The sequence below is a fragment of the Panicum virgatum genome, chromosome 2K, assembly GCF_016808335.1.
Source record: "Panicum virgatum strain AP13 chromosome 2K, P.virgatum_v5, whole genome shotgun sequence".
In the NCBI taxonomy this organism is placed as follows: domain Eukaryota; kingdom Viridiplantae; phylum Streptophyta; class Magnoliopsida; order Poales; family Poaceae; genus Panicum; species Panicum virgatum.
The window spans coordinates 32,679,004-32,690,369 of record NC_053137.1 but is presented as its reverse complement, the minus strand read 5'-3'; the positions used below and the strand labels follow the sequence as shown (position 1 = coordinate 32,690,369).

General features: G+C 47.3%; 2 protein-coding genes across 2 annotated transcripts; both read right to left on the bottom strand.

The window, feature by feature from the left end:
• Nucleotides 1–4,245: 4,245 nt before the first annotated feature.
• On the bottom strand, nucleotides 4,246–4,614 carry LOC120695230. Its single transcript, XM_039978525.1, has one exon. It carries the CDS (start codon nucleotides 4,612–4,614, stop codon nucleotides 4,246–4,248), a length of 369 nt encoding a protein of 122 aa, XP_039834459.1.
• Nucleotides 4,615–9,765: 5,151 nt separating this feature from the next.
• LOC120673427 (norbelladine synthase-like) lies at nucleotides 9,766–10,671 on the bottom strand. Its single transcript, XM_039954255.1, has 2 exons — nucleotides 10,410–10,671; nucleotides 9,766–10,258 (listed from the first exon to the last, which is right to left on the bottom strand). Exons 1-2 carry the CDS (start codon nucleotides 10,591–10,593, stop codon nucleotides 9,954–9,956), a joined length of 489 nt encoding a protein of 162 aa, XP_039810189.1. The 5' UTR covers nucleotides 10,594–10,671; the 3' UTR covers nucleotides 9,766–9,953.
• Nucleotides 10,672–11,366: the final 695 nt, after the last annotated feature.

The following is an 11,366-nucleotide window of genomic DNA, read 5'->3' as shown; positions in this document are numbered from 1 at the left end:
ATCTAGCATGTGTTCCAGCACCTTGGCCGCCGGGCTGCCATCCTCCCTGAGCGGCTCGTGGGTTAAAACAGAACCACAGGCTGGCTAGGGAAGGAGGGCGCATCTACTGCTACTGCTGCTGGGGCTCCTGTTGGTTGCCGCCACCATTGCGCTGGTTCTTCCTTGGGCGCCGCTGGGGCTGCTGCTGGGGCTGCTGCTGCTGGGCGCCGGTTGTGGTGGAGGACGACCGACAAGCGGAGCCGCAACCAGCAGAATTATTGGAATTGACGAGAGCAGTAGCAGTAGCAACCTGATCATTGTTTGCCAGCCAGAGTTCTTTCAACTAAAACTGATCAAGAGCCTCGGTGAAGGTGATGTTCTTCTGGCCGTCAACAAAGTCAGTGGTGTTGCTGAATTTCTTGTTGATGGCGCGCAGGAGGTTGAGGATGAGGGTGGCCTCCGTAACAATGTGACCAATGTCATGAAGCTTGTTGGCGGCAACCTTCATCTTCTTCCCGTAGTCTTCAACATATAGATCTCCCTGAGTCTGGCGTCACCCACTTACAAAGAGGTCCCACCTGGCAGAGCAAACGGACGCACCACGCATAATGCACATAAGGAAAGACATAAGGGCCCACCTGTTGGCCTGCCAGAGGAGGACAAGGACGAGGGGAGCCAGGAGGGGTCGTCCAAACCCCAGGTTTGGCCGAACCTGCCCTGCCTCCCGTCCAGGTGCATCTCGAGGAGGAGTAGCTGCCAAGGCACCTGATCACCTTCCATATATGCTTTTGGCGGGAACCGACCTCTAGAGCTATAAATAGGGCCTCTCACCCCCTCTCAACACACACACACACCCCTCATTCCACTCTCTCCAAGAAGGCTCTCTCTCTTGCTCTCTTAGCTATGTAGTGGAGCTAGGCTAGTTCTCTTTAGCGAAGCAAGTCGTCATCGGGGTCGTTGAGCAATCCTCGGCTCCTGGTATGACTTTGTATTCATTTTGTCAGACTTCTATTCATAATATAGAGATATGCCATGGTTGCTTTACTATCTTGATAGTTTATCAATCCATGTTTAGTTCATTCATGAGTTATGCTAAGATCTTGGTTAGGCCAGATAATCCGGGTACGGATAGAGGTTCGTTGTGCTTTCGGGCTTGCTCTAGTGTTTTACTTGTCTATCCGAAGGGTGGGAGACCCGGGGACGCTAGAGTAGTGACTTCATGCACAAGCGTGGTGCTCGGGTATGCGGGATCCTTCGGATATGACCGTGCTCCACGGTTTGATTGGGGTAGACTGCAGGTGGTGACAGCCCTGTCCATCCGGCGTAATAGCTGTGTTGTGTTTAGCGTATTTCCCGACGTTCGGGTTCGGTGTAGGAGTTCATGCAAAGAGGTAACAGGACTGGATGTACTTCGGTGCGGAACCTTCACCCCACTATCCCATTGTCCTGGCACCTGTAGTCCCAACCATGTCCTAACATGACCCCAGCTTTGGACAGAAGCACTAGGACATCTAACCTATCCTAAGCTCCAGCTGACTTAATGTAGGATAGATTAGTCCTTTGTTTTGTCGTTTCTCTCTTCTATTCCTTCCTCTTGGAGTGTGGTTGTGTGCTGTGTCGCATTACACTTGCTTATTCTTTACCTGGACTTACCCTTGTTAGAGTTTTGCCTATTGCTTGAGGCACAATGTCATGGTTAATGTTAAGTACAGTACCTTTGCCACTGCCGTCCTTTGGGACAAAATAAATAACGATACCCTTACTCTCTGGATGAAATGCTACAACGGAATATCCGTACGCTTGCGGACCCATCTATAATCGTATAGATTATACCACAAGAGTGGCACCCCTTGGGTGCAGTTGCTAGGATGGGTTGGCGCCCTCATTTCTAGTGATTGCACTAAGGACCGCCAACAGGCAATTCTGAGGTTGTTGCCGAGGTCTTCGCAAACCCGGTATCGACTTAAGAAATGCCAACACCGCGTGTAGTAACTTTTTATATTTTGCGCGATAGCCTCCTTTTGGTTGAGCGAAATAGAGTAGCGACCAGAGCAGTTGCAGCAGCAACCTGATCTTCATTTGCCAGCTAGAGCTCTTTCAACTGAAACTGATCGAGAGCCTCGGTGAAGGTGATGTTCTTCTGGCCGGCGATGAAGTCAGCGATGTTGCTGAATTTCTTGTTGATGCCACGCAGAAGGTTGAGGACGAGGGTGTCCTCCATAACAGGGTGACCAACGTCACAAAGCTTGTTGGCGGCGACCTTCATCTTCTTCCCGTAGTCTTCAACAGACAGATCTCCTTGAGTCATGGTGTGGAATTCATGACTCAGGTAGATGGAGCGAGGAGCTTTGTTTGCTTGAAAGTGATTTTCAATGGCGACCCAAAGCTGTCATGTCGTCTGATTGAGCGCCATGGTGAAGTCGAGGACGGACTTCGAGACGGAGCCATATAGCCAAGTGCGAACACAACAGTCGTTTTGGGTATAGGGCGCATCAATAGGATTAGGAGCAGCAGACCCGTCGATGTGCCTGAGCAGCCCAAACTTGCTGCACATGTCGAGGAAGAAGATGCTCCACTTGGTGTAGTTGGAGGCGCCAAGGTCCAGCATGATGGGGATGTGAGACTTCACGTTGATGGTGGAAAAGGGGCTGATCGTGACCTCATCCATGACTGGAGCAGTAGGCGCAGAGGAGGAGCTGGAGACCTCGAGGGACATCAACAGATTGAATCTGTTGAGGGGGAGGGAGGTCGCAGCCCTAGGGAAGGGGGCACCAGGGTGGTGTGGGAGGAGGCGTCGCCTGCAAGGGAGGGGGCAACACCAGGAGGTGGCTGCGCGTGGGTGGAGTCCCACGTGCAGGCTAGGGTTAGGGCAGCGGAAGGAGGAGGGGGCGCATAGCCAGCTAGGAGGTGGGCCCGGACTCGTGATACCATGTAGAGAGGTATGATTGGGGGAAACACCACACACCCTAGGAGGGGGGGTGACCTCTCGTAAATATAGGTTGTATAGGCTTGAAGTGCAAGTAAGAGAGTTACAAGACTTATATAAGTCAACTACAGCCATATACATCTAATAAGAAACACTCTTGGGGTTTCGTCCAACATACAACAACTTAAAGTGAAGACATAATCAAATGTATTGTAATCTGTAAGTCAAAGAGGTTAGGGTATAGGATAAATCCCATGCAGTGGAATGAATTGGGATTTGAGTAGCAGAGCAGAAATATCGCAACTTCTGTAATGCCAAAGATGCATTTTGTTTTAGCTCTAGATTATCAGCCGGTAACTACAAAATTAAATGGCTAGTGATTGTCCAGCTTATGGTAGACAAAAAAAAGCATAGAAGCAATCAACTGGTGATATGGACATGCACCTTTAGCCAACTACAACTGATGACGGCGACGCCACATTCAAGGAAGACCAGGAGGGTGAGGTACTGAGGTGACATTGAATCTGCATCCGGCAGCGAAACACCTCAATCAAGATGGATGCGAGGTTGTCGCTGCAGGAGGATAAAGGGGAGAGGGGAGGGAGGTACACGGCCGTCCAAGGTTGCAAAGGATCGGGAACGGAGCCAAGGAAGAGGCACTGGCTTGCATCCGACTATTCGAGCGAGGGAATTTGACCATACCTGCATGTGCCGGTAGAGCCCCTTGCAAATCCGGTCTCCACCCACCTCCTCTGTGGCCACGGCATCGAGCCTTCTTCACGGCCAAAGGGGGAGGAGGTCCACGGGGTTGAGTCAAAGGGCTGGCTCGGAGGATGTCGGCGGCTGCACCGCGACTACGAGATGGACGAGGCCAACGACCACGAGGCGAGGCGAGGCGCGACAAATCCAGCAGATACGATTTGTTCTGCAGGCAAGGATGATGCACAAGTGTCCCAAGTGGGCTTCCCTTCTGCCGCGCATAGCGGCGACGTTCCCTACCGGCAACGAATTCATTGCCTCCTCCACGGCGATGACATCGAGCTTTCTTCACAACTAAGGGGGAGGAGGGCCAAGATTGAGTCAAAGGGCCAGCTCCGAGAAGGCCTACGACGGCCCTGCGAATGCGAGACGGAGGAGGCGAATGACCGCGAGGCGAGGCGAGACGAGGCGCGACAAATCAGGCGCAAACGATTTGGTCTGCGGAGAAGGACGACGTGCAAGTCTCCCGCGTGGGCCACCCTTCTGTCGAGTGTAGCGGCATCGGCGTAGAATAGACGCAAGCGGCCAGAGGCTGCCGCGTTCAGTAACTTTTTTTCGTAGTCTTCAATAGATAGATCTCCCTAAGTCATGGTGTGGAATTCATGACTCAGGTAGATGGAGCGAGGAGCTTTGTTCGCTTGAAAGTGATTTTCAATGGCGACCCAAAGCTGTCGTGACGTCTGCTTGGGCGCCATGGAGAAGTCAAGGACGGACTTCGAGACAGAGCCATACAGCCAAGTGTGAACACAGCAGTCGTTTTGGGTATAGGGCGCATCGACACGATTAGGAGCAGCAGCCCCGTCATTGTGCCTGAGCAGCCCAAACTTGCCGCACATGTCGAGGAAGAAGATGCTCCACTTGGTGTAGTTGGAGGCTCCAAGGTCCAGCATGATGGGGATGTGAGACTTCACATTGATGGTGGCAAAGGGGCTGATCGCGGCCTCACCCATGACTGGAGCAGTAGGCCTAGAGGAGGAGCTGGAGTCCTCGGGGGGACATCAACAGATTGAATCTGTTGAGGGGGGGGGGGGGTGGAGGGCGCAGCCCTAGGGAAGGGGGCGCCCGGGTGGTGTGGGAGGAGGCGTCGCCTGCAAGGGAGGGGGCGACACCAGGTGGTGGCTGCGCGTGGGTGGAAGCTGACTCGGATGCGACTGTTGATGTAGGAACAGCTAAGACATCCCGAGCCATATGAGAAAGAGTGGGATACTCAACTGAGTTACTCTTCCACCAAGCGAGTATGTCAAAAATTTCACTTCGAGGGATTCGAGGCTTCGTTAAATAAGCTTCGTTAAATATGGGGCTTCAACGCCCCCTATGGGGTGAGCTGGATCCGCCCCTCGTGGGTACTTTAAGCCCGACAAATCCGAGTGATGTTGTACACAATTAAAGCTTGATGGTGGCAAATGTTGGTTCATGAAGCGAGAGACTACGTTACATATGCCTTTATGGTACCTTACAGTAGTTATATATATGAGAAACAGTGGATGTGGTGAATAAATTAGATGAAGCATCTATGATGTGTTCGATCTAGATATAAATTCGCGTTCGCAGCAACACTCGAGATGCAAAATGGAGACTCACGCCGCAATCGTAGTAGATCATTTGTCTTTCGTGATAAGCTTTGCTCTTGAGCTCTTCCAATCAAGAGGCTGCCTGAGTGATGACCTTCTTCTCCTTGGCATGCTCGGAGAATTTCTCGGGGGTCGCAGCCAAAGGCGCCGTGCTGTCCATCGCTTCAAGCTCCGGGTGCGCGTCATCGATCTCGTACTCCACAGTGGATCGTATCACCGACGAGTCGGGCCCCTATACGATGACCTCGAACCGTATCATATAGGAGAGGAACCCCAGCTTCAGGATGTCGCCATCGATCGCCTGCGCCTCCTTGATGTAGTTCTCGTCGTCAACCTTGGTGAATTTCTCCTTGCAACTCTCTAGGCCAGGAATACCTAGCAGGAGAGCTGAGAAACTAATTATATCAAGTTCTTTTAGGAACGCATGGTTTCAGAAAAGTAAAACTGTTTCTCTAACTAGTTTTACCAAAGAAGGCCTAAGATTTTAACGGCTTCATGACTCGGTTGGACCTTGGTGCGACCCGCAATCGATCCATCGATCCATATGTTGTGTGGAGGAGAACCGGTCTATCCATTTTTAGTTAGTTGCTGACCCGTGGTGCCCCAATGGATATTACGGATCGACCTGGCTTAGTTTATGCTTGCTGCTGCTTGTGAGCGTGGCCGGCATGCTGCTGCTTCAGGAATTCAAATGCATCTATTATATTCCTGTGTCCACAAGTCCCACGCACTACTTCGTTCGTGAAATATGCAACGGTGCCATGAGAACATGCTAGCTAACTGCTTACTAGATATACTGAACGCTAATAAGCTTCATTGTGCTACGTAAATATAAAGGCTGTCTAATCCAACCTCACCTGCTTCCAACAACCATCAAAGTACAAGATCAGAAACAACAACGACACTATTTCTGAACAGTTAACATTCAGAAAAGATCAGATAGCAAGTGCTAATTCATCATACAACAATTAGTTTTTTTTACTCCATACATCCACGATAACTTATGTAAAGTGCTCTTGCATGAAACGGTTCACGAATTACATCACAAGAATCAAAGTGGGGTAATTTTCAAAATAGATTTCGAAAAAACCTATGATAAAGTGAGGTGGAACTTCCTGATTCAGACGCTTCTGCTGAAAGGCTTTTCACACAAGTGGATTGAGTGGATTAAGTCTTTCATCTCAGGCGGAAGTGTAGCAATAAATGCCAACGATGAGGTGGGTCCATATTTTCAAACAAAGAAAGGACTTAGGCGAGGAGACCCACTCTCACCCATTCTTTTTAATTTAGTAGCTGATATGCTCACACTTCTCATTAAGAGAGCAAAAGCAGAGGGTCTGCGGAGTGGTGTGGTGCCCTATTTGGTAGATGACGGGCTATCAATACTACAATATGCTGATGATATAATTCTCTTTATGGACAATAACCTAGAGCAAGCTCATAACATGAAGACTATTCTTTGTGCTTTTGAGCAGCTATCAGGCCTCAAAATTAATTTCCATAAGAGTGAAATCTTTTTCTTTGGAGGAGCGAAGAATTACGAAAGTCAGTACATGAAACTATTTGGCTGTAACACATGATCTTTCCCAATCCGATACTTAGGTATTCCGATTCATTATAGGAAATTGTCTAATAGCGATTGGCTGAAGATCCAATAATGGTTTGAAAAACGCCTCAGTAGTTGGAAAGGTAAACACCTTTCAACTGAAGGTTGTTTAACACTCATTAATTCTGTTCTGAGCAGATTGCCCATGTACATGATGTCCTTCTTTCAAATCCCAAAAGGGGTTTGTAAAAAGTTGGATTATTTTCGATCTAGATTTTTTTGGCAAAGTGACGAGCATAAAAAAAGTATCGGCTAGTAAAGTGGGACATTCTGTGTCAACCTAAGGATCAAGGGGGACTAGGGATTCACAATTTAGAACTTAAAAACATAGCTTTGCTCAGTAAGTGACATATGGTACATGGCAGCAGATCTTACCCAATAAATACCTAGGGTCTAAACCTTTGGTACAGGTCCAATGAAAGAGTGGAGATTCACATTTCTTGGCGAGCCTAATGAATGTAAAATGAGATTTTTTAAGATTCGGAACTTTCATGATAAAAGATGGGTCTCAAGTAAGATTCTTGGAAGACACTTGGTTGGGAAATAGTCCTTTACGGGATCAATGCCAACAACTTTATAATATAGTCAAAAAGAAGTAGGATGCGGTGGCTGATGTACTAAGTACACATATCCCAAACCTCTCCTGGCGTAGAGATCTAATTGGTAATAAGTTGGTGATGTGGAACAATCTTGTCTCACGTCTATCAACTGTCGTGCTCAACCAAGACAGGGATGACTTCAAATGGAACTTAGACCAGACAGGTGTTTTTTTCGGTAAAATCACATCAATCAGAACATTCCTAATCTAAATAAGAGAATATGGAAATTAAAAGCCCCACTCAAGATAAAAATATTCCTCTGGTATCTTAGACGAAGTGTTATTCTTATGAAGGATAATTTTGCAAAATGAAATTGGCAGGGGAATCAACAGTGTTGTTTTTGTCATGAAAATGAAACAATACAACATCTAGTTTTTTACTACCGATTTGTGAAAATGGTATGGGCTTCGGTCTATGCGGCCTGGGCATACCAAAACCTCATAATATGCCTAGTATGTTTGGGAGCTGGCTCTTTAGGATTCCTAGAGAATATAAGCCACTAGTACTTCTGGGCGCGACAGTCTTGTGTTGGTCTGTTTGGCTATGCAGAAATATTGTGGTGTTTGATAACAAAAATCTTCTTTTTTGCAGGTTATCTACTCAACTATGCACTGGCTCCGTACATGGGCTATCCTTCAGAAGCTTATTTTGCAGGACAAGTTTGTAGCGGCTTCTCATTTCTTGGCACAGGTGGCCAAGGATTTTTTTGCCCGGGCACATGGGTGGCGGTCTAGTCTTAGGATTGACAGTCATTAGTGTGGAAGGATCTATATCAAACTTTGTTTAGGCTGTGTGTCATTTTAGGCAGAGGTCGGAAAAATTTCAAGACGATGTATCACCTTGATGTAGTGCTTGAAATTAATAAAATTTCCCTTTTCTAAAAAAAATGTAAAGTGCTCCTCCACATAGACTCTGCGACCTTCAATGTTCTTGTAGCCATGCCACTTCCAGTTGTCTAAACAAAAGCAGCAGATTTCGAAACTCCAATAGGGTGAGGTTTGTGTATGAAGCTCTGCACTGCAACAAGCAAATAGATCGTTCTAATCAGTCTACTATTATTAGCGATAAAATAAAACTGGAGAAGTGTGTCCGAGTTACAGAAATGTAAAGACAAGCACCAATCAACTAAGAAATTTCATTCTAGCAGAAGTATACATATGAACTGGAAATAAGAGTACATATGAACTGAAAATAAGAGACTATCTCAAAAGGCAACAAGTACCAGTAGAAACACAACTACTACTAGGAACTCTAAAAGTTCCCACAAAATACATATGAACTGAAAATAAGAGACTATCTCAAAAGGCAGCAGTAAGGCTACAAAATACTGTAAAAAGAAAAAGAGACGAGATGGTCTGAATAGTTCAGCTGAGCATAGGTTCGTGATGAATTTGGCTTTGGTTCAGAAAATAATTGATCAATTTGGATGCACAAATGGCGAACAATTAAACTGATGACTGAATCGCCGCAACTTGTAGGATATGACCTGTCCTGGACACACCCGCAACTTGATTCTATACGTGCAGCCGCAGGGTATGGATCATTGAAATCCATGAAAGATCTGACCATTGCTCGGCTAGAAATTCCCAATTTCGCGTGGCAAGCAACAAAAGACCAAGAACAGCTAGCTGGCTAGCAGGCAAAGCTAGCTGGCTAGAAGACCAAGAATATCATGCTCCAAGCACAGCCATCCTCAAAAAATGAATAGAAACTTTGATGTCCAGAAAAATATTTCAGATATTAGTACCTTTAAGCATGTCATTCTTCTGGATCAGGTACCTCGACAAAATTCTCAATTCCTTCCATGCAAAATTTTGATGAACCTATCAAAGTTATATTGAAGTCAGATCTGGAAAACTTTTTTTCTATTCCAAATCATACAAAACTAAGAACCGGAAAGAGAGTGTACCCGAGGCCCACAACCAATCTTGTAAGCATATCAATGCTTCCACATTCTTTGGAGGTAACCGGCTTCTAAATCTGATATTATTCTTCTTCCCATACTGAAAGCTGACTCGGATGTGACTGTTGATGCAGGAACAGCTAAGACATCCCGAGCCATATGAGAAAGAGTGGGATACTCAACTGAGTTACTCTTCCACCAAGCGAGTATGTTAAAAGTTTCACTTCGAGGGATTGGAGGCTTCGTTAAATAAGCTTCGTTAAATAGGGGGCTTCAACGCCCCCTATGGGGTGAGCTGGATCCGCCCCTCGTGGGTACTTTAAGCCCGACAAATCCGAGTGATGTAGTACACAATTAAAGCTTGATGATGGCAAATATTGGTTCATGGAGCGAGAGACTACATTACATAAGCCTTTATGGTACCTTACAGTAGTTATATATATGAGAAACAGTGGATGTGGTGAATAAATTAGATGAAGCATCTATGATTTGTTCGATCCGGCTAAATTCGCGTTCACAGCAACACTCGAGATGCAAAATAGAGACACACGCCGCAATCGTAGTAGATCATTTGTCTTTTGTGATAAGCTTTGCTCTTGAGCTCTTCCAATCAAGGGGTTGCCTGAGTGATGACCTTCTTCTCCTTGGCATGCTCGGAGAATTTCTCGGCGGTCTCAGCCAAAGGCGCCGTGCTGACCATCGCTTCAAGCTCCGGGTGCGCGTCATCGATCTCGTACTCCACAGTCGATCGTATCACCGACGAGTCGGGCCCCTTTGCGATGACCTCGAACCGTATCATATAGGAGAGGAACCCCAGCTTGAGGATGTCGCCATCGATCGCCTGCGCCTCCTTGATATAGTTCTCGTCGTCAACCTTGGTGAACTTCTCCTTGTAACTCTCCAGGCCAGGAATACCTAGAAAGAGAGCAGAGTAACTAATTAACAACATCAAGTTCTTCACTTCTTCGAGGAACGCATGGTTTCAGAAAAAAAAGTGTTTGTCTAATTTGTTTTTCCAATGTAGGCCCAAGATTTTAACGGCCTGATGACTCAGTTGGAACCTCACCAGGGGGGAACGTCAGCTGCAAGATGGTACCGACGCCGCCGTCGCCACTGACAACCTCGACCTTGGCCAGGACGTGCGGGAGCAGCTCCGGCAACAGCTCGGCGGCGCGGAGCGTGCCGTAGATCGCCCACAGGTTGGAGGCGGGGACGTCGGTCTCGTGGTCGTGGACCTTGCTCCCCTTCATTTCAACTTCCAGCTCGATCACTCGACCTTCGATCAGCTGACTGAGGTGCCTATGTGTACTGTGAGGCAGTGAGTTGATGTTAGGTGTTTACCTGTGAAAGCCATCCAGCTGAGCGGTCTGGTGGCTATATAGCAAAGCTAGTGACTTAATTAATAAAGATGCCCTCTCTTCGCTGTACTGGAAGTTGGAATCTTAAAGATTTAAACGATGTTGCCGGAGCAAGGCGGTGGTTTGTCTGGAGCTGTGGATTCATCTTGGTGTTGTCTCTGACGAAGAGGAAAAATAAACTACTGATCATGCCCATCACGCACGCTAAATAAGAATTTTGGATCACGGGGGGGGGGGGGGGGGGGGGGGGGGGCAAGGTACAGATACAGACGTGTGGCCTGCCGGGGCGTTCTTGTTAATAATCAGATCAGCCTTTGGCCGCCCGCCCTTGTTTATTTTACTTGCCTTGCTTGGGATTGGGACTGCGCATTTGTTTGGATGTACTCCGCGTTTACACTTGTTTGTTGCGTGCAACCATGCTTGCATGATGATCGTATGTAAGGTCTCGTTTAGATGTGCTAAACTTTAGTACTAGTGTATCCAAACTAGAGTGCTAGTAGGTGGGCTAAAGTTTAGCTAAGATTTAAAAACTTTAACAAATGTTTAGCATTCAACTTTGGGGACATATCAGGTGCAAATCAACCTCTGCGTGCAAATCGTGCAAACTTCAATTTTGCCATCGATCAACATCCAAGGGGGTGCACGAGGGGAGTGGGAGGGGGGAT